At 49.9% G+C, this 22,934-nt stretch overlaps 1 protein-coding gene across 6 annotated transcripts in view; it reads right to left on the bottom strand.

Moving 5' to 3' along the window:
- Positions 1–571: 571 nt before the first annotated feature.
- Positions 572–22,934, bottom strand: part of ZBTB17 (zinc finger and BTB domain containing 17) — a 29,819-nt gene continuing 7,456 nt past the window's right edge. For 2 of the 6 annotated variants that reach the window (XM_063104658.1, XM_063104657.1), the window contains 15 exons: positions 22,195–22,290; positions 6,593–6,799; positions 5,564–5,752; positions 4,793–4,933; positions 4,293–4,418; positions 3,589–3,830; positions 3,363–3,505; positions 2,967–3,267; positions 2,559–2,646; positions 2,351–2,467; positions 2,131–2,251; positions 1,780–1,910; positions 1,237–1,473; positions 1,034–1,123; positions 572–953 (listed from right to left, as the gene is read on the bottom strand). In XM_063104658.1, the coding sequence (XP_062960728.1) occupies positions 670–953; positions 1,034–1,123; positions 1,237–1,473; positions 1,780–1,910; positions 2,131–2,251; positions 2,351–2,467; positions 2,559–2,646; positions 2,967–3,267; positions 3,363–3,505; positions 3,589–3,830; positions 4,293–4,418; positions 4,793–4,933; positions 5,564–5,752; positions 6,593–6,797 (2,415 nt within the window). In that variant the 5' untranslated portion in view covers positions 6,798–6,799; positions 22,195–22,290 and the 3' untranslated portion in view covers positions 572–669. Of the gene's footprint in view, positions 954–1,033; positions 1,124–1,236; positions 1,474–1,779; positions 1,911–2,130; positions 2,252–2,350; positions 2,468–2,558; positions 2,647–2,966; positions 3,268–3,362; positions 3,506–3,588; positions 3,831–4,292; positions 4,419–4,792; positions 4,934–5,563; positions 5,753–6,592; positions 6,800–7,922; positions 8,114–22,194; positions 22,291–22,934 lie in introns of those variants that run through there. The other 4 variants (XM_063104659.1, XM_063104660.1, XM_063104656.1 and 1 more) reach the window with 4 other exon arrangements.

Raw genomic sequence — 22,934 nt, forward strand, 5'->3', positions numbered from 1 at the left:
TGTGGTGCCCTCCTGCTTCCCCAGGCCCAGTAGGACCTGGCTGGTGGCCCACTGGACCTGGCGCTCTTCCTCTGCCTACCTTGCTTCTCTGGCTGAGAGGACCACCGAGCCAAGTGTGGCCAAAGTGGCCTGAGCTGAAGGTGGCAAAGACACTGTGGCCTTGGGGCCAAGCTCCGAGCTGCCTGGGTCCAGGTAGGCAGTTGTGGCCAACCCCTGCTGGCCCCTTCCCCAGCTTCCCCACACCCGGGCACAGGAGGAACAGGATCACAGCTGTGCTCGTTGCGGGGAGAGGGTAGACTGAGTCCTAACATTGAACAAGTGAGAAGCCTCCAGAGAGGAGATTGGATGAAGGGGTGAGCACATGGAGCTGCTGTCTCTCCGGCTCTGATGTGCTGCTCACACCAGGCCTCACCAGTCTGGTTCTAGACAGGTCCCAGGTTGCAGTCCCATTCTGCAGGAGGGACAGACTGGCTTTGCCTGGAAGGCTGGTTCCTGGGTGCTAAAGCCCTTCCAGGACTTCAGCCATAGCTGCCAGCTCCCCACCCACCCCCAGAGGGACCTACAAGCAGCATTAGAAAAAATCAAATTTATTCTCTCTAGGGAAGAGACTACCCTTCTCAGTTCTAGGGTGCCATCTGTCCTTAAATAAACAGGAGAAGGGCCACCGGTTCACTCAGCAGGCGGTGGACATTCAGAAGCTGAGGGGGGAGTCTCTGCCAGTGTGGGCTGGCCCTCAGCCCCGTCCCGAGTGCGGAAGACCAGCTCCCCAGCCTGCAGCACTTGCCCAGCTGGCCATGTGCTGCCTGGCCCATACTGCTGGTAGAAGTCTGCATCCGTCTGGAACATGACCAGTGCCTGGGCCGTGTGGATCCGCACGTGCTGTGCCAGGCTGTTAGCATCCAGGAATTTGTCCCCACAGGAGTCACAGGCGTAAAGGATGTGGGTGTTGGGGTCTGTGGAGGTGGGGGCTGTGGTCAGGGTGGGAAGGACCCTGGGGTTCACCAGTGTTCACACCCTGGGTGGCCCCTCTCACCTTCTTCCTGCACTTGCTTCACAGCTTTGCTGATCTCAGCTTTCAGGACTTCCGTCTCATCGGCTGTCACTGCAGCCCCTACTGGCACCACTGTGGGCAGAATTATCAGGGCCTAAGTGTTGGTCACAGGTACTGCCCCATCATAGCCAACCTAGAGGCAACCCGCCCGCCCATGACTCCCTTCTGCTGCCCACAGCCCGCACCTGTGAGCTGAGTGACGGCTGTTGCTGCCAGTGCCTCGGTGGCCAACGTGACCATATCATCGACAGTGACCACGCTGACCTCACCACCCTCCTCTGGCTCCAGGATTTTGATGCCTGCCTTGCCCTGGTGCACGGTTTTCACATGGGAACGTAGGTTGTCCACCCGGTTGAAGCCACGACCACACTTGTCACACAGGTAAGGCTTCTCTCCTGGGGGGAGGCAAGGTTCTCTCCTACCTTTAGGGGAAGGGGCAGCCAGGGGTGGGGGTGGGAGGACCTCAGTAGCCTCCAGCTTCTCCAGCATCCCTGTCCTTTTCCAGCAGGAAGTACCCTGGGGTGGCCACCACAGCTGCAGATGCCTCCACTAGCACCTGCACCTCTGGAAGCTCTAAGAAAATGTGGTCCTCATTTGAACTGAACTGCCCTCAAGGCCACCTGCAAGTGCCAGCACCCCATGCTGGGATCTGGGGTACCTCCTTTCCCACCCACCCCCTGAGAGCCGGGCTGGAGGGGACGCGTACAGGTGTGTGGGCACACGCTCACCAGTGTGGATGATGATATGCTTGGACAGGTCCCCCACATTCACAAAGGCCTTGCTGCACACACTGCACTTGTGTGGGCGGATGTTGTCGTGGTGGCGAATATGATTGGCCAACTGGCTGGACTGGACGAACCTGCAGGACCACAGAGGGAGGGGCTTGTACTGAACTGCCCGTGCCTGGGCCAGGGGAACGGGGCTGGGGCCTCCTGCCGCATCTAGACTGGAGAGGGCCCTGGGACCAAAGCCTGAGGCTCGGGCGGCCAGCAGTCTGCCCAGTTCCCCACCAAGAAACCAGTTTGTTTTGCGGCCCCTTCACCGTGCAGAACCCTTGGGCATGAGGGAGGAGGCGGGACCTCTTGCCGCAGCGCTCGCAGACGTAGGGCTTCTCGCCGGTGTGCTGGCGCACATGCGCAATGAGGGAGCTGGCCTGGGTGAAGGCCTTGCCGCACATCACACACTGGCACGGCTTCTCACCTGGGGACGGAGAGGCGAAGGCGTTGGGCCCTGCTCCTCCTGAGCTCCTCCCCAGCACCCCCTCCGCCTGCCCCCGCAGTGCAGGACGCGCTCGCCCACCGGTGTGGATGCGGACGTGCCGCTGCAGAGCGCCAGGGTCTGCGAACTGCCGCTGGCAGTGGACGCACACGTAAGGCTTCTCCCCGCTGTGGATCCGCAGGTGCCGCTTGAGGTTCCCTGTGGTGAGACCGAGGGTGGGCCTGGCGGGGGGCACCACTAGGTGGCCAAGGAGCGGGGCGTGAGGGCAGCCAGGCAGCCCTGGCCCTACCTGAGGTGGTGAACTGCTTCCCACACTCTCGGCATTTGAGGGGCCCGTCCGCGATGTGGATCTTCAGGTGGGCCTTCAAGTTCCCCACCTGTGCCCAGGCAGGGGGTCAGAAGGCCACCCCTCGGGCCCCTCCCCATCGCCTCCCACAAGGGGACAACTGACTCTCGGCCTCCCAGGGGCCTGTGGATGGCTGCATCTTTCCTAGAGACCGATGGAATGTTCCAGGTCCCAGCAGTGCAAGGCAAAACCACTCCCACCGCAACCTGCCCTTCCAGTCGCCTCAGCAGAGCTCCACCCCGAGGCACAGCCATTTCCCACTGACACAGTGGCTGCCTCTCCCCGTCCCGCGGCATGCAGGGATGACCAGGGCTGGGGCCCCCGGCGCTGGCTCCGGGAGCTCGTGCGCACCTGGTTGAACTTCTTGTCACAGTGTGGGCACTTGTGCTCTTTGTCAGTGTCGTGGGTCTCCAGGTGGCGCATCTTGGACGTGGGGTCGGAAAAGGAGCGACCGCAGTAGTCGCACTGGTAGGGCTTCTCGCCGCTGTGCACCAGCTGGTGCCGCTTGAGGTTGCCCGAGGTGGTGAAGAGCTTGCCGCAGTCCTCGCAGCGGTAGCGCGCCTCGCCCGAGTGCCGCTTCTTGTGCAGGTTCAGCAGGCTGATGAGCCGGTAGCTCTTGCCGCACTCCTCGCAGCCGTACGGCTTCAGCGGGCTGGGTGGTCAGAAGGCGACAGGGAGAGGTGGGCTTGCTGGGGCCCAGAGAGGCTGGGGCCTGCAGGGGCGAGGAGGCCGGCCTCGGGCCAGTACCTATGCGTCTTCTCGTGGGCCTTGCACGCGGCTGGGTCGGAGAAGGCCTTGCTGCACTCCCGGCACGAGAAGGGCTTCTCGCCAGTGTGGATGCGGATGTGCCGCTTGAAGTTCCCCGTGTGCGTGAACTCCTTGCCACAGTCCTGGAGGCGCAGAGGGGAGAGGGTGTGTGAGGGGCTGCTGGGGGCAGGGAAGGGGAGGGCCAGCACCCCCTGTGACCCCGCACCTCACACTTGTGGATGACGGAGCCGTAGGCCTTGGACTCTGTGCGGTCGCCATAGGTGCCTGAGCGCAGGCTCCGGGCGTCGGTGCCGAGCTCCTGCCCAGAGTCTGTGCCCGCGGATTCCTCGTTCTCCTCGGTGGCCTCTCCGTTCTCCAGCAGGGGTCCCTCTTCCTTGACCACAGCAGGCCCTGTGTCCTCCTCCTCTTGCTCCCCCTCCCCTTTCCTAGCCGGCTCCACCTCCATTTCTGCAAGAAGGGCAGGCACTGAGGCAGGAGGGGGTTTCTGAAGGGACTGAGCTCAGAGCATCTCACAGGTCAGGCCCAGATCTGTCCCACCTTGCACAGCCCCCCATCTCCACATGAGCATCCGGTAACATCTTGGGGAGACTCGTAAACGGCCCTGCCACTGGCCAGGGAAAGCACCAGGGGGGCTATGAGCTGGGTATTTGCCCCAAGGGGGTGTTGTGACAGCAAGGCACACCCTGCATGGAGCTGAGGGCTGGGAAGGAGCCCCAGGGCTCTCAGGAAGCTTCTAATGCATGTGCTCACAGAAACATGGCCAGGATGTACAACCAAGGAACAGAGAGCTGAAGTGTTGGTGGCCTCAAGTGGGCTCAGCTAGGGGTAGGAGGGAGGGAGGTCCTGTGGGCGGTGAAGCTGGGCCCTGGGAGCACACGGGAGTGAGGGCCTGGCCCTGGCTGGCAGTACCTTGCTCCGAGCTCTCTGACAAGGCAGCCTCGGCTTCCGCAGCAGCCATGCCACTTGTGGGGTCCGACTTGAGCTCCACAGGTTGGGGCTCCCGAGGGGCATCAGCCTTCTCTGTCTGCTCTGCACCTGGAGTGTGAGAGGGAGTGCCAGGGCCTGGATGGGGACCCTCTGTCCAAGGGCCAGGTCACCCTCCTGGACCTGGCCCCGATGGTAGCTGTGTCCCAGTGGGTAGGCCCCAGCACATCCACGCTCAGGCTGCTGCTCCCCTGTGCTGGCTGGAACAGACTCCCCAGAACAAGCACTGGGTCTTTTTGGGAAATGTGAACTCAAGAAGGGCAGGTGCCAGTGCCACCTACTTCTCTGCCACAGGACCCTGCTGAGGCAGCCCCTCCCTACATTGGGCCCAGGCTGCTGCCAGGCGATGGAATGGGCATTCTGACTTCCCACGGCCCACCTCCTCCCTCCAGGACAGCCAGCGGGTCCTCAGTATTGCCACTCACCACTGGCCACACTCTTGGCCTGGCCACCTCGCTCCTCTTTGAGATCCCTCCCTGGGCCTGTGGGTGGACTGCCTCCCGCTTGATCCAGCCTGCTCAGCGTGGTGGCAGCAGCCTTCTCCTCTTTGGCTCTTTTGTCCCCTCCTAGAGATGAAACAGGACAGACCTGCCATTTCCCATCAAGTGCCCACCAATCGGAGTGGTGAGGTGGCCCAGAACTTGCTAGCTCTTCCGGATCCTCCCTGGGGATATAACTAAGTAGTGGTTTGTTGGTTTGTTTGTTCAACAGATTATTCACAGGGCACCTACTCCAGGCCAGGCTGTCTGCAGGGCACTGGGAACACAACAGTGACATTCCTGCTTCTGTGGGGCACAAAGATTGATCAGGGAGATAGACCTCACATGTGCAATGAAGAGGCTGCTCAGAGGTCAGTGAAAGGAGAGGAACACGGTCCTTTGCAAGTGTGCAACAAGGAATCTGGCCCACAAGGGCTTCTGAGGAGGTCAGGGGAGTGGCAGGCCCCTGCGCATGTGCACAAGCACCAAACCAAGCACAGCTCCTGAGCCTCTGCTGTGAAAGGTGGGAAAGGGACAGGCAGGAGGACCTTTCTCACACTTCACTGCAGCCAACCCTCACCAGCATCCCACAACAGAGACAGGGCCAGATGAGGAAACTGAGACCCAGAGAGGTGATCCAGACAATCAGAGGCAGAGCCCACATCAAAAGCCGGGGTCTCTGTCACCTGCTCAGGAACAGCCTGCCAATAATCTTACCTTCCATGGCTGAGGCCTCCGCATTTTCCCCGGGGCTGGCAGATGGCTCAGTGAGTGATTTAAGGGCATGGCAGGCCGTGATGATGTCCTGCATCTGGAGGAAGCTGGCCACGGCCAGCACATCGTCCACGTTCTCAGGGCTCAGGCTCAACTTGGCTGTGTACATAAACTCCAGCACCTGCCCCAGGCCTGCCAAGGACAGGACAGCCATCACAGACCCACCTCAAGGCCTGGCACCAGCAGCCCACCCCACCACTCCACCCAGCAGCAGGATCCAGAGAGTTAAGGCCAGCCAAGTGGCAAGGCTCCATCTCCCCATCTCCTGTGCTAGGGGAGAGGTGGGTAACCTGGGGATTCTCAGCCCAACCAACAGCCTCTGAGAAGATGATCACCCACAGAGGACAGGGGATGTGAACGCCAGCCCTGTACATATTCTACCCAGCCACTGCACTTAACAGCGGAGGACACTCCAACCCAACTGTATCAGCACTGGCTTTCATAGGGCTCTGCTACCAACTCTCTACCTGACCTCCAGGCCAGCCACCTGACCTCTTTGGGTCTCAGTTTCCATATCTATAAAGTGGGAGAAAAACACCTTGCCTGACCAGTAACACTGTTTGGAGTTGGGAGCCCAAATTCAGGACCAGTTCTTTCCTCAATCCCAAGGCCTCCCTGATACTACTCCAGCCCCCGCCCTGGCCATCTCCATCATCACTCCCCACGTTCCTGATTAGCACTGGAATAGGGGATTTAGCACTGACTTGGCCATGGAAAGGGGCCAAGGGGCACACAGCTGGCCCACTCTCTGTCTCTCCTAACGAGTCTTGTCTTATGCTTTCTGGGCCTAGAGCTTATCAGGAGTCCTTCCTATCAGCTCTCCCCTTGTCACCTCACTCCCAGTCAAAACAGGACCCCAAAAGTGGTAGACCTTGGTACCCACATGCCATGCATGGCCTGGGGCTTGTGTGGGAGGCCTGGCACACCCCACAGTTTGCATGGCAGAGGTCAGCCATGACCCCAAAGGGGTACCTGCCGCGTTACTGATGTCCAGGTGCACCACGTCCTTCTGGTCCACAAAGAGCATCTTGAGGTACTCACTGCAGGCCGCCAGCACCGCCTTATGGGCCTTAAAGTCGACACCGTCAACCACAAAGGTGCAGTCACACAGAAGCCCCAGCTGCCTCTGCTGGTTCAGCTGCTCCAAGACGTGCTGGCTGTGCTGGGGGAAATCCATGGCTGTGGAAAGCCCGAGGGCCTCCATATGAGCACAGAGAACAGGTGTCAGCCGGCCTTGACAGCCAACCCCAAACTCCCAGGTGAGAAATGCAATGGGACAGGGAAGATTAAGATAAGTGCAAGGGCTTAAAAATAAGCAAGGGCTGTCCCGTTAGCTCAATTGGTTACGGCGTGGTGTTGATAACACCAAGGTTGAGGGTTCGGATCCCCATACCACCCGGCTGCCAAAACAAACCAAATGAGACACATTTCTGCCACAAAAGGGCAGATAACTCTAGATACCTGCTGTAAGTCAAGACTGACCAGTGGCTCCTAGATTCTTGGGTCTACTGGCCAGCAAAAGTTCCCCAAACCAAAACCATCAAGTAACCAACACAAAACAGCTATCTTTGTATCTTGCCAGGAAATGACATATAAAAGTCACAAAAGCAAACAGACAAACATAAAACACGGATTACTGTCATCCTTTCAAAAAAGATGGGGTCACTTTAACATTTTTTTACAAAAAGAATGCATGACATAGATTAAAGGACAGATTAATTGGACACATCTGGCTTTACAAAAACCTTTCTGTTTTTCTCATTCTGTCTTGGACAGGTGAAGACAAGGCAGATGTTTCATCACCTGGCATTTTGGAACTCCGCCCCTCCCCCGCCACACCCACAGGCTCTGTGCAAGTTCCCTTGTCCTGCGAAGCCCTCAGAGGTGGGGATCTCTCTTTCTCTGATTCACGGGTTCAGGGAACTACATAAAGTTGGGGAGTCCTCTGCCTCCAGAACCCTCTGCCCTGGTGGCTGTCCCAGGAGAAACAATGAACTCTGATCCTGATTTCAAGAGCTGCTGGCCTGGCTGCAGCTTCTCTGTCCAGGGCCTCACTTAATGCCTGGAAATCCCACAACTGCCTCAAGTGAAAATCCTCAGAAAAATTCCATGGCCTGATGCCGAATAATCATGAGCTGCATGAGCCATGACTAAATAAGTATCTAAAACAGCTCTCCCTGCCTGCCCCAACACCACTCCAGAGGCAGTCTCAAGATCCACAATTTTCTAGGGAAAAGAAGCAGGCCCTTCCTTCTAGAAAGCACCAGTTTCAGAATGTTTCAAAATAAAAATCAATACCCACTGTCTGAGACCACATTATACAGATCCAACAGGGCAAGGCCTGGCCCAGAATATGAGAAGCAGCAGTGGGTTCTCCGCCAGCTCTTCTGGAACCGAATTTGGACTTGTCCTCTGAGGCCTGGGTCTGCACAGAGTTGCCCCAGGCTGGTTCCAGGCAGGTGAGAGGGACCCTTGGGGCTCTGAGCCCCAGGTTTCAGCAGTGCCTCCCTGGCTATGGCTGCTCCCCTGTTCCATCAGCCTCCTGGGGATGAGTCACTGTGCTGCAACTCTGGGGCTGCAGTGACCATGTATGGCTGTCTGGCTGTGATGAGCCGCCATGAATGCCACGCCCCTCACGCCAGCACAGGTCAGCTGTGAAGGATGCCAAGTCCGTCCACCCCAAGGAATCTGGAAACTTTTCAAAAGGGGGTTATGTATCTGCTGTGCTGAGGAAGTCACCCAACAAGTAAGGGGGAACGTGGCAGGGGCAACAGGCCAGGAGCCACAACATGTCAGCATCTGGGCTGTGAGTTTGCAGTTGCTGCTGCCAGAAACTCAAAAACACCCTTTCCCTCCCTCCACACATCCACAGACAGGCTCCCAGAGGCACTGCTTCTCGGCTCCTACAGTTGTATTCATAAATGCCTGTGGCTAGAGCTCTCAAGCGTACGCAGGGGAGAGCCAGAGGCCAGCCCTGGAGCAAGAGGTGAGGTACTGGACACAGTTGGCCCCTCTGTCTGCCACCTAGAGCAAAGGCTGCTGCTAACACAGGACACCTCACAAAGGCATCTTTCTCCAAGGTCTGCAGTCCCTGGAAAAAGTAAGTTCCCCATTGTAACCTGAGGAATGCAAGGAAGAATCTTGGCTGCGCTGTTCCTGAGCATGGGACATGGAGAAAGAACCAATGTCCAGTCCATTCTGGGGCACCTGGGCCCAGGACCTGAAGAGAGTGCGACAAAAAGGACCAAAGGCAGGAGGCAAGGATAGGCCTGGGCCAAATCAACCCTAGAGCTGTCTTCTCTCTGCTGTGGAAAAGGCACGTGGGCAGACAGGTGTGTGTGTGGGGGGTGGGCAAGCCCTGGGCCTCAATCCCCAGTCACCCTCTACATACTCATGGGCCCCAAGTGAACCATCTCCCATGTGCAGAAAGGGAGGGAACATCAGGGCCCATAAAGGGCAAAACCTTCTATTGGGGCAGCTTCAGAATAAGCCTGTTTGGAACTTGCAAGTGAGGCCCAAACCCTTCCTTTCTGGCATGGGCCTGGCTTTCTCGCCTTCACCAGGAGCTGACCTGGAAACTGAGCTGGGAGGGAGTGTCTCCTAGGCTCTAAAACAACTAGGGGGAGAATCTGCAGAGTTGTTCCCAGGACCCCTTGGCTGGAGCCCGCCGAAAGCAGAACCCTCCAGCAGGAAAACAATCTGACTTGCCCAGAAGATAAACTCGAGAAAAGACTCCTAGCCCACAGGTGGATGGGGTTGGTGATCAATGGGCCTTGTCTGGGACCCAAGGCTGTGATGTGTTGCCACATACCCTGGACCTTCCAGGGAAATGGCAGCAAAGCCCAGCCATACAGCTCTCCTTGGGCTGGACACACTGGGAAAGGGGAGGGGGAAGCCCTCATTTTCAGAGACCTCAGGGTTTGGAAGACTAGTAATGGCCCTTGGGACAGGGTGGATGGTGGCCCAGTACCTCTAGCCCCCGTCTCCGCGCCACCCCCATGCCCGACGCACCAGAAAGCGGCTGTGTGCTCATGAGTAATGTTTTCTACCCAATGCTAACCACGCTCTTCCGATGCAGGATGCCTGCCCAGAAGTGGGTTCCTCCCAAATGTGGTTGTGGGAGGAGAAAACCAGAGGCTTCTGTTACCCCTCTGAGGCTGTTCCAACAGAGAACTACATTTAAAAGGGCATCTGTTCTAATAAGATCAAAGAAGAAAATAGAGAAAACAAGAAAGAGGATAAAAGGGAAGGAGGAAGAAGCGAAGATGTGGATAGTAAGGGAGGGAGAGGAGAGGAACTAAAAGGAAGGAAGAAAAGAAAAAGAAGCCCTGCTCCAACAAACAGATAAGCAGCAGCTTAAACAGCTGCTCCCAAGCAGTCTGTGACCAGCCCCACAGGGAGTGTGAGAGCAGCCCCGCACCAAGTGCTAAATGGTGTCACTCAAAGAATGCATTGCTGTGGACTTTATAGCTGAACCACCCCCGCCCCACAGCCCCAGCCGTTTTCCAGCTCTCACCTCACCAGCTGTGACCTGTTTCCTCTTTATCCCCAGTGACAGGAACCCACCAGGACTGCCAAGCTTCGAGAGGTGTACAGGAAGAGAGGCGAAAGCGGCCCATCCTGGGTGCTTGTGCTAAGGAGCATGTGGTCCGAGGAGACCTTACCCACATGATCAAGAGCCAGCTGCTGTCATCACCAGGTGTACCGCACCCCTCGACCGTGGGGATAGCGCTGTCCTGTCAGGCAGCTGCTGCCACAGGCCACCCATGGAAGGTAATGCCCTGCACTCAAGCATGAGCATGGGGATCCTTCACCTTTACCTCATTCTTCCTGAGATGCAATAAATGTGGGCGCTAGTTAAAGCTACTTCTAACAAAGACCCTAAAAACTTAGAAACACAGAAAACAACAGAACAAGACCACAGAGTCCATCAAGCCTAGAGTCCTCATTTTAGATGCAGAAAATGAAGCCCCCAAACAGCCCATGCTTGACCCCAGTGAGAGACACCTGACCTTCTAACACCGAGTCCTTGCTGCAGTCAGCACCTTCCCCATGCCACCTTCAGGTGCTCAGTTTTTATCCTTGACTTCAGGTATCAGGGCTGGGATTCTCTCCTGATGACCAACAGCCTGGCTGGACACAGCCCTGGCCTGCCTCACAAGGGGTTCGTAGAGAATGACAACATGAGGTATTTGAGGGACACAGCTAAGCAAAACGGACAGTGATGGTGTAGGACATGGTCTCTGAGGCTGGCTGTCAGCTACTCCTCCTCTCCCTGCTAGCGCCTACCACTCTGTTGAGAGATGGAGCCTCTCTCCTTCCCAATCGAAGCTGGATGGGCCCAGTGACAACTCTGACCAACAGGATGCGGTGACTGCATCGGTTCCGGACCTAGACCTAAAGAAGCCTGGAAGACGGTGCTTTGGCTCTCTTGGAATCCAGCTGCCCCGCTGTAGGGAAGTCCAGCCTCCCTTCTTTGAGACAGAAACACATGAAGAGGCTCTGGAGGGGACACCAATGTAGAGAGGCCACGTGAAAAACTGAGATGCCCCAGCTAACAGCACTATGCCTTTGGGACGGAGCTCACAGCCTCACAGCCCAGTCACCAGCTGAATGCTATCACATGAATGACCTAACCAACACTTGGAGGAGCAAAACAATTGCCCAGTCAGCCCACAAAATTATGAGAAATAACAAATCACTGATGGTTTAAGCCACTAAGTTTTGGGGTGGTCTGCTATACAGCAAGAGGTAACTGAAACAGATGGTAAAACTATAAAGAAAAGGGAATGGTTAACCAAAAATGTCAAGATGATGGTTGTCTCTGGATGGGGAAAGGGCAATCAGAGGTCTTCTGAGATACTGGGAATGTTCTATTTCTTTACCTGAATACACCTAGATTTATTATTTAAACTAAACGTGTGTACATTTCATATACTTTTGTATGGAGACAGATTTCAAAATTTAACAAAATCTTTAATAAGAAAAAAGTAAGGTACAGGTGCCAGACTCAATCCAGTCATGGCACGGAGCCTACATGCAAAGATGGGGTCGTTTGCAGCTATGCTCCTGGGTGCCCTCACAAGAGGAGCTGTCCTGAAGCCTGGGGCCCTAGGACAGCAGCAGGACAGCGAGATTCAGCAAAACTGAAAGAGTCGCTAAGCCTCATGTGGGTGAGATTCATAAGGACTGGCCACAGAAAGCACAGCCATCCCATCTGTCCTTCAGTGCCCAAACATTCAGACTGCTGCATAAGAAATGTTTTTCCTTGGGTAGTGAAATCCACTCTGCTCAATTCAACAGATCCCCCTAATAACAACAAAATGGCATTTGTAGAGTCTGTTCCACCTGCCAAGCGACACTGTGCCAGGTACAGCACACCCTGATCACCTAAACACTGTAAACATGGCCACTCTGGGCACTAAGTTCCACATGGCTGCATCCAACATGTAGGGGTTTGTGAGGCAGCTCAGCACTGGGGAGGCGCAGAACCTCTGGGGTCTGGCCAAGTAGGACCTGAATCCAGGTTCTGCCACCTACTAGCAGGTTATCTCTGGCAAAGCTTCTCTGCTGGCACATGGGGTTAATGGCACAACTTCACAGATTTGTTACAGGATTAAATTAAATAACATATGTAAAGGTCCCGTATAGTGCCTGGAACATCGTAAGCACTCAACAAACTACTGTTAACAGGAAGCAGAGATGCGGATATCTTTTTTTTAGGCCAAAGACCTTATCAGATGGTTTCTACATACCCTTTTATGCTGGGTACCTTGGGTGCACTCAATAACTATTTGGTGACTTGACTCTGTTAAGAAGTTGTAATCATAACCCATTATTCCTTCTAAATGCAATCTAGAAAAATCCTGGAGCACAATTAGCATGAAGAGAGGTTGGTTGAAGGGAGAGGGCACTGGGCAAAGAGCCATTCAGAGTGATTTTCTCTGCTGGGGAGGCACTTTATATTGAACGACTGTTCTGCTGAACCCTGAGGGTGCTCCCGGGTGAAGGCTGGAGTGCCTGCTCAGGGCACTAAGTGGCTCCACAGAGCACAGCTCCATCAAGAGTCAAATGGGCACCTGTCAAACATGAAATACTACCCGGGCTATTAGCAAGCACTAAACTGCAGGCAGGGTTTCCAAACCACCACAGAGAGGGAAGCCATTAAGCCAGAAAACAACTGGCCTACCAAGAGATGCTGATCTTCCCGAACAACAGTACCTAGCTCCCTGAACATGCTGCGCCCAGCTCTGAGTCTTGCCATGAGCACAGCCATCTCAGGACCAGGTGCCTCAAGGAACCTGAGAGCAGATAAGGGATATCACCATTTGGCTTCCAGTTGTTCAGCGTTCCTGATTATCTAGAAATGCAGGTGGCTCAGCATACACAAACTCTGGCCAAGGAAACGGCAGTTCACACCAGGCCATCCTGTCAAACATCAAACCTGCCTGCCCAACCTAACCAGCTACCCCAGTTTGACAACCTGTCCCTTTAGTGCAAAAGGCAGAGAAGTAAATATCAACAAAACCAGCGCTGCCAAACTTTCCTCCTTGCCTAACAAACACTCTACTTCTACTAAGATGGTGTTTCTCGAACTTTCAGATCAATTTTCCCTTTAGATAAACATGCAAATCTGACTCAGCCCCACCCGACAACTCCAGATTCTGATACTTCATCTTCTACTGGATAGTGTCCACCCCAACCTTGAAAATCACTGCCATCTTCCACATACTCATTCCAGCCAAGATCAAGTGTTTTTAGTGTTTTCTGACATTTGTATTATACAAATCAGATTTTTTAAAATATAAAAATAGTCTAAATATAAAATGAAATTATGATACAACTCTGCTTTTCAAACTATGCAAATATCACCATCTCTAAGATTTAGCCACACTTCTGAAGAGGGGACAGTCACCCCCTTGCCTGACCCCTGATGGACCCCACTGCTTTAAGAATATGACTGAGTGGGAATGTTGCCTGGCCCTAAAGAAAAAGCTGTCCTGTATCCCAGGCAGTCCATGCCAGTTTAGAATCCATTATACTAGTACTTGCCTCTGGGGCTCTTGAAGCTCAACAGAAGGTAAATTAAGGCCCCTCCTCACAGAAAGACAAAATCAGAATATGTGGGACTTGGGCAGTGTCTAATGACCCCCCAAACAACCCCCACACCTCCCAGCCACAAATACTCCCTGAGCGTCCAAGCAGTGGTACACTGACACAGCCTGAAATTACACAGCGCATCACTTTGTCTCCCCTACCAGTTTAACAAACTCACTGCCAGGTGGGACTACTTATTTCTTCCTTAAAGCTGTTCATAGCACCTAACGCAGGACGCTGCTCTCAAGCATTACAGATCAAGTCGGGGAACAGGCCTGGTAAAGAGGGGAGATCCCTGGCCTTTTTGAGTATGACTAACTTGATGTCAGATTATTCCGTGGACCCTTATGAAACGATAGTTTTACTTATGGTGCTTGTTAACTGAGAAAATAATAGACAAAAGCCACTAAGAAAAAAGAATTTCCATTCTTTAATCACAATAGCATTGTTGTGCATTTGAGAAAAATTCAATGTGCACGGATGAGAAATTTCCCCAATACACAGAAAACCAGTGCGGCAATACAGATGCACAACCACTCATAATTATTGCATTGCCCTCTAGGGGTCCTCAGCTCATAAATCAGGAAAGAGGTACAGATAAAAGACTAAGGGATTTCACAAGCATTTAATGAGTGCCTACTCTGCGCTTGTCTTAGGTACTGTATCAGAACTTTGAGCCTAGTGGGGAAGACAGGTAATAAATGGCTATAATATACAATGCCAAGTACCAAGTGCTGTGGAGAAAACTAAAGCAAGCTGAGGGGATAGAGAGGCAGAGGCTCTTTAATATTTAAGACAGGGGTCGAGGAGGACCTCTCTGAGGAGGTGGCATTTAAGCAAAGACCTGAATGAAGTGCCAGAGCAAGCCATGCCACTGTAAGCTCAGGGCCATTACAGACACAGGAAGAGCAGAACAAAGGCCCTGAGACGGCCACGACCTTGGCGAAGGGGCCGGTGTGTCTAGAGAGCTGTAGGTGAGTGGGAGGATGAGAAGAGCCAAGACTGGCAGCAACAGAGGCCAATATCGCCCAGGGTCTTAGGGGCACATTAGACATTGGGGTTTCTTCTAAGTGTGCTAGGATGCCTTGGGAGAGTTGAGAGCAGGAGAGTGACATTTTTAAAGGGCCAATTTTCAGTGCAAAGAGAGACTGCAAGGAGGCAAGAGTGGGGCCAGGAACACCAGTTAGGCTGTTGCAGTAAGGAAGAGATGGTGGTGGCCTCACCAAGGGGGTGGCACTAAAGGCAAGAAGTGGCCAGTGCAGGGATGTGTTTTGGCAGAGCCAACATAATTAGCTCCTCAAATAAATGTGGGTTGTGAGAAAAAGAAAGGAGTCAAGATGACACTACAATTTTTGGCCTGAGAAACCAGCCTAGCAATGGTGCCATTTACTGAGGTGAGGAAAAATGGTGGGAGAAGAGATTTAGTGGAGGAAATCAAAATTCTGTCAGGCCAATAACAGTTGAGATGTCCATGTGTAGAGATGGTAATTAAAGCCACGAGACAGAATGAGATGTCCATAGGAGTGGACACGGGATAAAGAGAAGAGACCAGTGGCTTCGGAATCAAAGGACATGCATTTGAATCGCAGCTCCAATACTTAACAGGGCAATCTCAGGCAAGCTTCTCTGAGTTTTAGATTGCTCACTCATAAAACAGGAAAATCACCATAAATACAATGATTAATAAATAAGATAAATAGCAGACAGGAAGTGTTCCCAAATATCGGCAAAAGTGGAATTAGGTACTGCTTCTCTAACACGGGTCTGTGATGGATACACAGTTAAAACAAAAGGGGAAAAAAATGAACAAATTAAAAGCAAACCAGATTAGCCCAAGTGAATGCTCTTTACCGGTGAAGCGCAGGCTCCTCTCCGACCATAGCAGTTGGTCAAAGCCTTGGGAAGGCAGTTGGTGGAGGTCAAAGGAGCCACAGCCTGGCCCAATGTGACAAAAAAGCAACACAGGTGTTGTTTCTATGTTCTGTTCAAAGGAGCCTCTGAATGCTTGATAGAAGTAGTTAAAGAAATGTGAACAGTGCTTAACCAGCATACTCCATCTCCTAAATAATTCCATATAAACAAGAACTTACATATTCATGCTGACTCTCTGCCACTTCTTTTATATTCTCCTTTGGTTTTTTAGGAGGGGAAGTTCTGAGCAGATCTGCTTCATGCAAATACTGTATTTTCTTATCATATTAATACAGAAACATATGTCTCTTTCTATGTTTCTTCTGCTGTCGGGCCTTTGTTATTGTGCAACTTACGGCAGAAAGCCTGAGAAGAGTCACCCACTCAAGTTCAACATGGATAGATTCAGGGGGCCAATCTCTGTAGCTGGTGGGCTGAGGGGATAGTGCAGTGGACATTTATGTCAAAATTTACTGCAGCAGGCTGGCCAGTCTAATTTAAGAGACCGTGGTGATAGTAACACCAAGGTCCCAGATTCAGATCATCATACCAGCCAGCCACCAGAAAAAAATCTACTGCAGAGCAGTACCTCAAGCGAGGTGCCCTGCTGGGAGCTGAGGGCTCCGTAAGGAATAAGGCCAGGTCTGAGCCCCACCCTTGGGGACCTTCCACCAGGGGAGAAAGACATCTGATGAGTACTGAAAGGGTGCTGCCTAGCGCCACCCTGGGAGGCCACATCTAAGAAGATACACAAACAAAGGCGAGAAGGACATTCAGGAAGAGGACAGTTCAAGCAACGGTGAGGGTGTATGACAAAGAATGGTGTGTGTGCTTGGGGGGTGGGGAGGGCAGCTCAGCACCTTGAGAGGAAGAAGTGAGTGGCCCTAGTGGTGGGAAAGGCAGCTGGAGAGCCAGGCTGGGCCAGGGATGCGGGGCTGTGCCCACCACACCAGCACTCAGTGTTCATCATCGGCAAGTGGGAGCCATACTGGGGTTTTAAACAATAGAGGACAATGGCCAGGTCACATTTCTGAAAGGTCACTCTGGTTGCAGTAGTACACAGTGCTGGACCTGGGGGTGTTGAAAAATGGGACGATGTCACCCGCAGCTGGCACTGAGAGGGTTTGGCTGGTGCCCAGAATACAACACACACTCACATATCTTTCTGAGCCGTCTGCGCAAGTGGCTGTCTACTAAGTATTATAGATTAAAATCCTTTGAAAGTTTTAAGTACTTTTTCTTGGAGTAGCTCAAAGTCCCTTAACATTTGGTACCTGACCCTTCCTAGAGGAGGCTGGGCCATGCTGTTTGTCCAAAATCGTAAACCCAGGCTGAGAATTTATATCTCTCATTCATAGTTAAAGGAAAACACCCACATCTCTTCAGGGTATATAAGAAACTGGTAAGGGGAGTCCCCTCACAGGAGCAGGGGAAGGGGAGGGAAGGAGTTTAACTTGTTGCTATATATCCTTTCAGTATTTTTTGTTTTACCACGTCCTTTGTTTCTATCTACCATCAAAACTTAAAGATGTTTTCTACAAGACCTGGTGACAAAAACTTCTCAATAGGAAAAAATTTCTCATAAGGGAAATGGAAAATTACCATAATTTGCACAGAGAATGTGTCACTCAGGAACACATTATGAGCAGAAATTCCTTAAGGGGACTCCCCTAGAACAGCAGTCTGTACCTTCGTTCTCAGACACAGGTGAAGTGCTCTGACACTGATAAAGCTGAAGTTCTTCTCCCAGGAGATTCATGCACATGCAATTCTGCATGCAACTGCTGGGAGCTTACTGACTCCCCCAGTTAAAAACTCCTCCTGCCTTGAGGGCTGGCTGGTTAACTCTGTTGGTTACAGCATGGTGTTATAACACCAAGGTCAAGGGTTTGGATCCCTGTACCAGCAAGCCACCAAAAAATAAAACAACTCCTGCCTTGGAATCAAGCCAAAGCTAGTTAAGTATCTTAGGCAACTGTACTTAAATCTCTACACCCCAATTTCCTTTCTGTAAAATCAGGATGATAATAAAAGTGTCTACAAAGTTGCTGTTAGCCATCATTTTAATTATTACATATAAACCATGCCAGCAATATTGATAAAATAAAGAAAAAAAGGGAACCTCATGCTCTAATCCTTGTCCTATCTTCTAAAAATGAATGTAAAAATCTCATGAGTACACCAGGCACCCATCACAGATGAATTTTCAATGTGAACAACCAGGAGAAGGCCTCACAACTGCAATGCTCACTCCACTCGACTGTATCCAGAACACAAGGCGACGGCAAACATCACCTTCTTTCCACAAATGACACGGTGACTGTGGAGGAGCACAGAGGCTTTTGCTGAGAACACAGAACATGGCAGTTCCAAAGGAAGGATTAGTTGTCCCATGATACTATTTAAGATCAAGAATTCAAGTCAAAAGACAAAAGAAGGTTAAAAACAAATTGGAAATGGATGTAGCTGGACTTCGATATGGCACATGCTCTTACATATAAATGACTTTTTCTGGGTTTGCATCATCATTAGGATTAGGTGACTGCTAAGGTCCCTTCTAGTGTTAAGATTTAATAAACGTTTAATAAATGAATGAACGATTTCATTAATGAGTTTGCCAGGTTATAAACGCATGAATTCGAAATATAACAGATACCAAGGTGAGTGACAATAAAAATGAAATATTTACCTAGCACTTGGCAGATTTTTTTTCATTTAAAACTTTCCCCACAGTATTATCTTGATTTCCAACTATGAACATGAACTGCGTAGGACATGAACACCACCTAGGAAATACATATGGCAGAAGCCAATATCAAATGTTATATTTACTATTCCCAATAGGTTTAAACTAAGTTAAGATTTTATAAAACTTGATTGGGGAAAAACTAAATGAGTAGGAGGATATTTTAGATGAATATTTTGGGAAAATTGGAAAACCTTAAGTTAGGTCTGGGTAAAAAGTGGTCAAGAATTCAATGTCTCAGTTTCCAATGATTTTTGTAAACTGCTGGGCTCTACAAATACAGATGCTGAAGTGCTCGTCTAAAATACAGTTTTTAGATGGCAGCCCTACAAGGATTAGAGAGGCTCGGGGCCCCAGAACTCACCCCTGAACAAACAGGGCTGCTGATCTCCAGCCCCTCCAATCCCACCACCTGCAGCAGCAGTGACTCAGCAAAGCTGCTGAGAAGCTGTAACGGATGACTTACGACCCTGGCAGTTCTCAGCCAGCCACTTGAAGTACGAGCTTCTGAGAGAAACTTGGAAACCACCCCCGAGTGGTAACTGGTTCCTGGTTCTGAGAGACAGAGTTAGCAATGCCGTGACTGTTCTGTGAAGTAGGCAGGCCAGCCTACTTAGCAGGCCTAGTGGGGAAGGAAGGGGACACAAACTGAATTCCTGTGGGTGTGAAAGATTGGTCAGAATTCTAAATGTTCTGTTTCGTTCATTTTCTATCCTTATCTTCTCAACTTCCTAAATCAAATATAAACCTGGGGAGAATATTTATAGACTATATAGATTTAATGGCCCTGATATAGAAAAGGCTCTTAAAAATTAATCACCACGAAAACACACGTCCACACAAAACCTTGTACACAAATGTTCATTGCAACATTATTCAAAATAATCAAAAACTGGAAACAACCCAAATGCCCAAGAACTGATGAATGGATAAACAAAATGTGGAATGTCCATACAAGAGAATATCATTCGACGATAAAAAAAGAAGTATGGATACATGCCACAACATGAATGAACCTTGAAAATATTATGCTAAGTGAAAGAAGCCATTCAGAAAAGAACAAGTTGTATGATTCTATTTATATAAAATGCCCCAAATAGTTAAATCCATAAAGACAGAAAGTAGATTAGTGGTTGCCTAAGGCGGGGGTTGGGGTGGGGTGGGGAACGTTAGAGATAAACAGAGTGTGACTGTTAATGAGTACGGGGTTTCTTCTGGGGAAAATGAAACTGTTCTGAAATGAGAACGTGGTGATGGTTGTACAACTTTGAGAATATACTAAAAGCCATTGAACTATACACTTTAAAAGAGTGAATTGTGACCAGTTAGCTCAGGTGGTTAGAGCATGGTGCAGACAACACCATGGTTCGGGCCTGGTACCAACCAGCAATCAATCAATCAATCAATCAATCAATAAACAAATAAGGATGAACTGTATAACATGTGAATTATATCTCAATAAAGCTATTACAAAAAAATGAATCAACAAGAAAAAGATTAATCTCCCTACAGAGAAATGAATTAAGAAATAAACAGGAAAGAAGAAATATAAGTGGTCAATATATACTGCTCAGAAAAAAACATGTTCAACCTCACTAACAATCAAAGAAATATGAATAAGCACAAGATACCACTTCCAGGATCAGACTGGCAAAGATTTAAAAGACAGACAGCTTCCACTGTAGGCAGGAAATGTTCCTAGTGAGCAGGAATATAAAATGATACTCTGGATGGCAGCCTGCCAATACTGATGCAAATTTTAAATGCATTCACTGGTTGGGTAAAAATTAACGCTTGGATGTGAGTGCCCATAGTGCAGATGCTCTCATTTCCCAACTTGATGGCGTGGCTCAGCCAGTTGTAAAGAAACCATGAGTTCTGGTAAAGGACTCTGGGTTGGACTGGATGACTGTGCTCAGAGAAAACAGCTGCGCTAATAATAAGCTCGCCCATGCTAAGCGCTCAAGCGGAGGTTACTGGCAAGAGAAATCCATAGGCTTGTTGTTTCCCAAAGACAATGGCATGTAGAGAGAATACCACCAACAGGGCACGAAGGGAATAACTGGAATAGCTGCTGTGGCAACCTACCTGCAAAGTGTTTCATACATATATGCCACCTCATCAGTACTCACAATAATCCTATGAGGAGGATGTTAATACAGTCACCCCCACTGTGTAGATGAGCGAATCATGGAGAGGTTGTCACCTGGGTCTCGGTGTCATGCCCAGATTCAAGGCCAAGTCCAACTCCAAAAACTGTGCTCTTTCCACTGTAAACAAGGACAAAACTTCCACAACAGACATAGAATACCAGGCTTGACAGATCTTAGTCTGCCCCCAAAGGGCAAATTCTCTGTCATTAATAGGCATTTACCAACCCTTTTTCCTTATACTAATGAGTGTTACAAAACATATTATAAAATCCAGAAGTTAACATTACTAAGTCACAGTTCTAATATTCAGAGTTTGTTGCTGCCAGATGAAATACAAAATTAAAACTAGGAAACATCCCAATTTCTGAAGGCAAGGCACACTGGGAACCCAGGCCAACTCTCCCACTGCAAACAGTTACAAATGCTGAAGAAAATTATAAGACATCTTTTAAAATGCATCAAAGAACTGACAGGTCAGTAAGCAATACTGAGAGGTCAAAACAAACCTAAACAAGGGCTGGAATCCAGAAGACAAGTGCAGCTTCAAGGCTGGGAATTAAGGGCATTTGCAGAACCGAGCAAGCTTGAGCTCCCTGCCCTGCCAGGAAGGAGGTCTCACAGGACCTCAGAAGACTGCACAGAAAACTGCCTATATCAAATCCTGGTGCTGAGTGGAGGAGAGAAAACTCTTCCCTGAAAATGGGTAACCTCTAGCTAGCCCCCAAATGGATTGCAGCATAAATTCACACATTATAAAAGATATACTTAGGGCGGATGAAAAGTGATCCCAGAAGAAAAGGATTAAATGCAAGAAGGAATGAGGAACAATGAAAGAAGTAATAAGCAAGTAAATCTAAACACACACTGAACTAATGATGTCTTGTAAAATTTAAAAAAGAACTAAAGCACACACCTGTAGAATAAAAGTGGAGGAAGGAAAGACAGGAATTAAAGTGTTCTGAGGTCCTTAACTGTTTTTGAGAGTAGGATGTAAAGACAATGATTAAATTTAGACTTTGATATATAAATGGAAAGATATACCATGTTCATGAATCAGAAGACTCAATATCATAAAAATGTCAACTGTATCCAAACTGATATATGATAAATTCAAAGCAATTCTAAGAAAACATCCCAACAATTTTTATGGCATTTGACAAGCATGATCTATTTATTTGTTTGTTTATTTTTTTTTGGCAGCTGGCCGGTATGGGGATCTGAACCTTTGACCTTGGTGTTATAACACCACACACTAACCAAATGAGCTAATTGAGGGCTGGCCCGTGGCTCACTTGGGAGAGTGTGGTGCTGATAACACCAAGGCCACAGGTTCGGAACCTATATAGGGATGGCCAGTTTGCTCACTGGCTGAGTGTGGTGCAGCCAAATGAGCTAATTGGCCGGATGACAAACGTGATCTAAAATGAAGATAGAAGAGCAAATGGCCAGGGCCTTACCAGATACTAATAGTTATTGTAAAATTATAGTAATAAGTCAGTGTGATATTGACACAGAGATAGAGAACTGACAGTAAAGAGCCCAGAAACAGACCCACACATTTGTGGACACGGGATATATGATAATGCTTAATGGTGACATTATAGATCCACGTGAAAAGGATATAGTTTTTCCTGATCAATGATACTGGGACAATTTGGTACACTTACGAAAAATGAAAAAGAGGGCTGGCTGGTTATCTCAGTTGGTTAGAGCCTGGTGCTGAGGACACCTAGGTCCAGGGTTTGATCCCTGCACTGGCCAGCCTAAAAAAAAAAAAAAAAAATGGTAAAAAAAATCAGCTCCTATCTCACACCATACACAAAAATAATTATAAATGCATTGAGGACCTTAAGATAAAAGGCAAAACATTAAAATGTTTTGAAGACAATATATATAAAGGAATATCTTTATAAACTTGAAGTAGGAAGTAAGTTCTTAAAAAGAAAAAAAAAAGTGCTAACCGTAATTGAAAAAACAATTGATAAATTACACTAAACTTAAGAATTTCGGGCCGGCCTGTGGCTCACTCGGGAGAGTGCGGTGCTGATAACACCAAAGCCACGGGTTCAGATCCTATATAGGGATGGCCAGTTGGCTCACTGGCTGAGCGTGGTGGTGACAACACCATGCCAAGGGTTGAGGTCCCCTTACTGGTCATCTTTAAAAAAACAAAACAACAACAACAACAACAAAGAATTTCTGTTCATCCAAAAGAACACTGAAAACACCTAGAGTGAAAAGACAAGCCACAAACTGGAAGTGGACAGTTACACCACATATAACTGACAAAGGATTAGTATCCAAAATATAAAACAAAGGGCTTGCCAATTAGCTCAGTTGGTTAGAATACGGTGTTATAACACCGAAGCTAAGGGTTCAGATCCCCATATGGGCCAGCGACCAAAAA

This window comes from Cynocephalus volans, chromosome 8 (assembly GCF_027409185.1).
Source record: "Cynocephalus volans isolate mCynVol1 chromosome 8, mCynVol1.pri, whole genome shotgun sequence".
Classification (NCBI taxonomy): domain Eukaryota; kingdom Metazoa; phylum Chordata; class Mammalia; order Dermoptera; family Cynocephalidae; genus Cynocephalus; species Cynocephalus volans.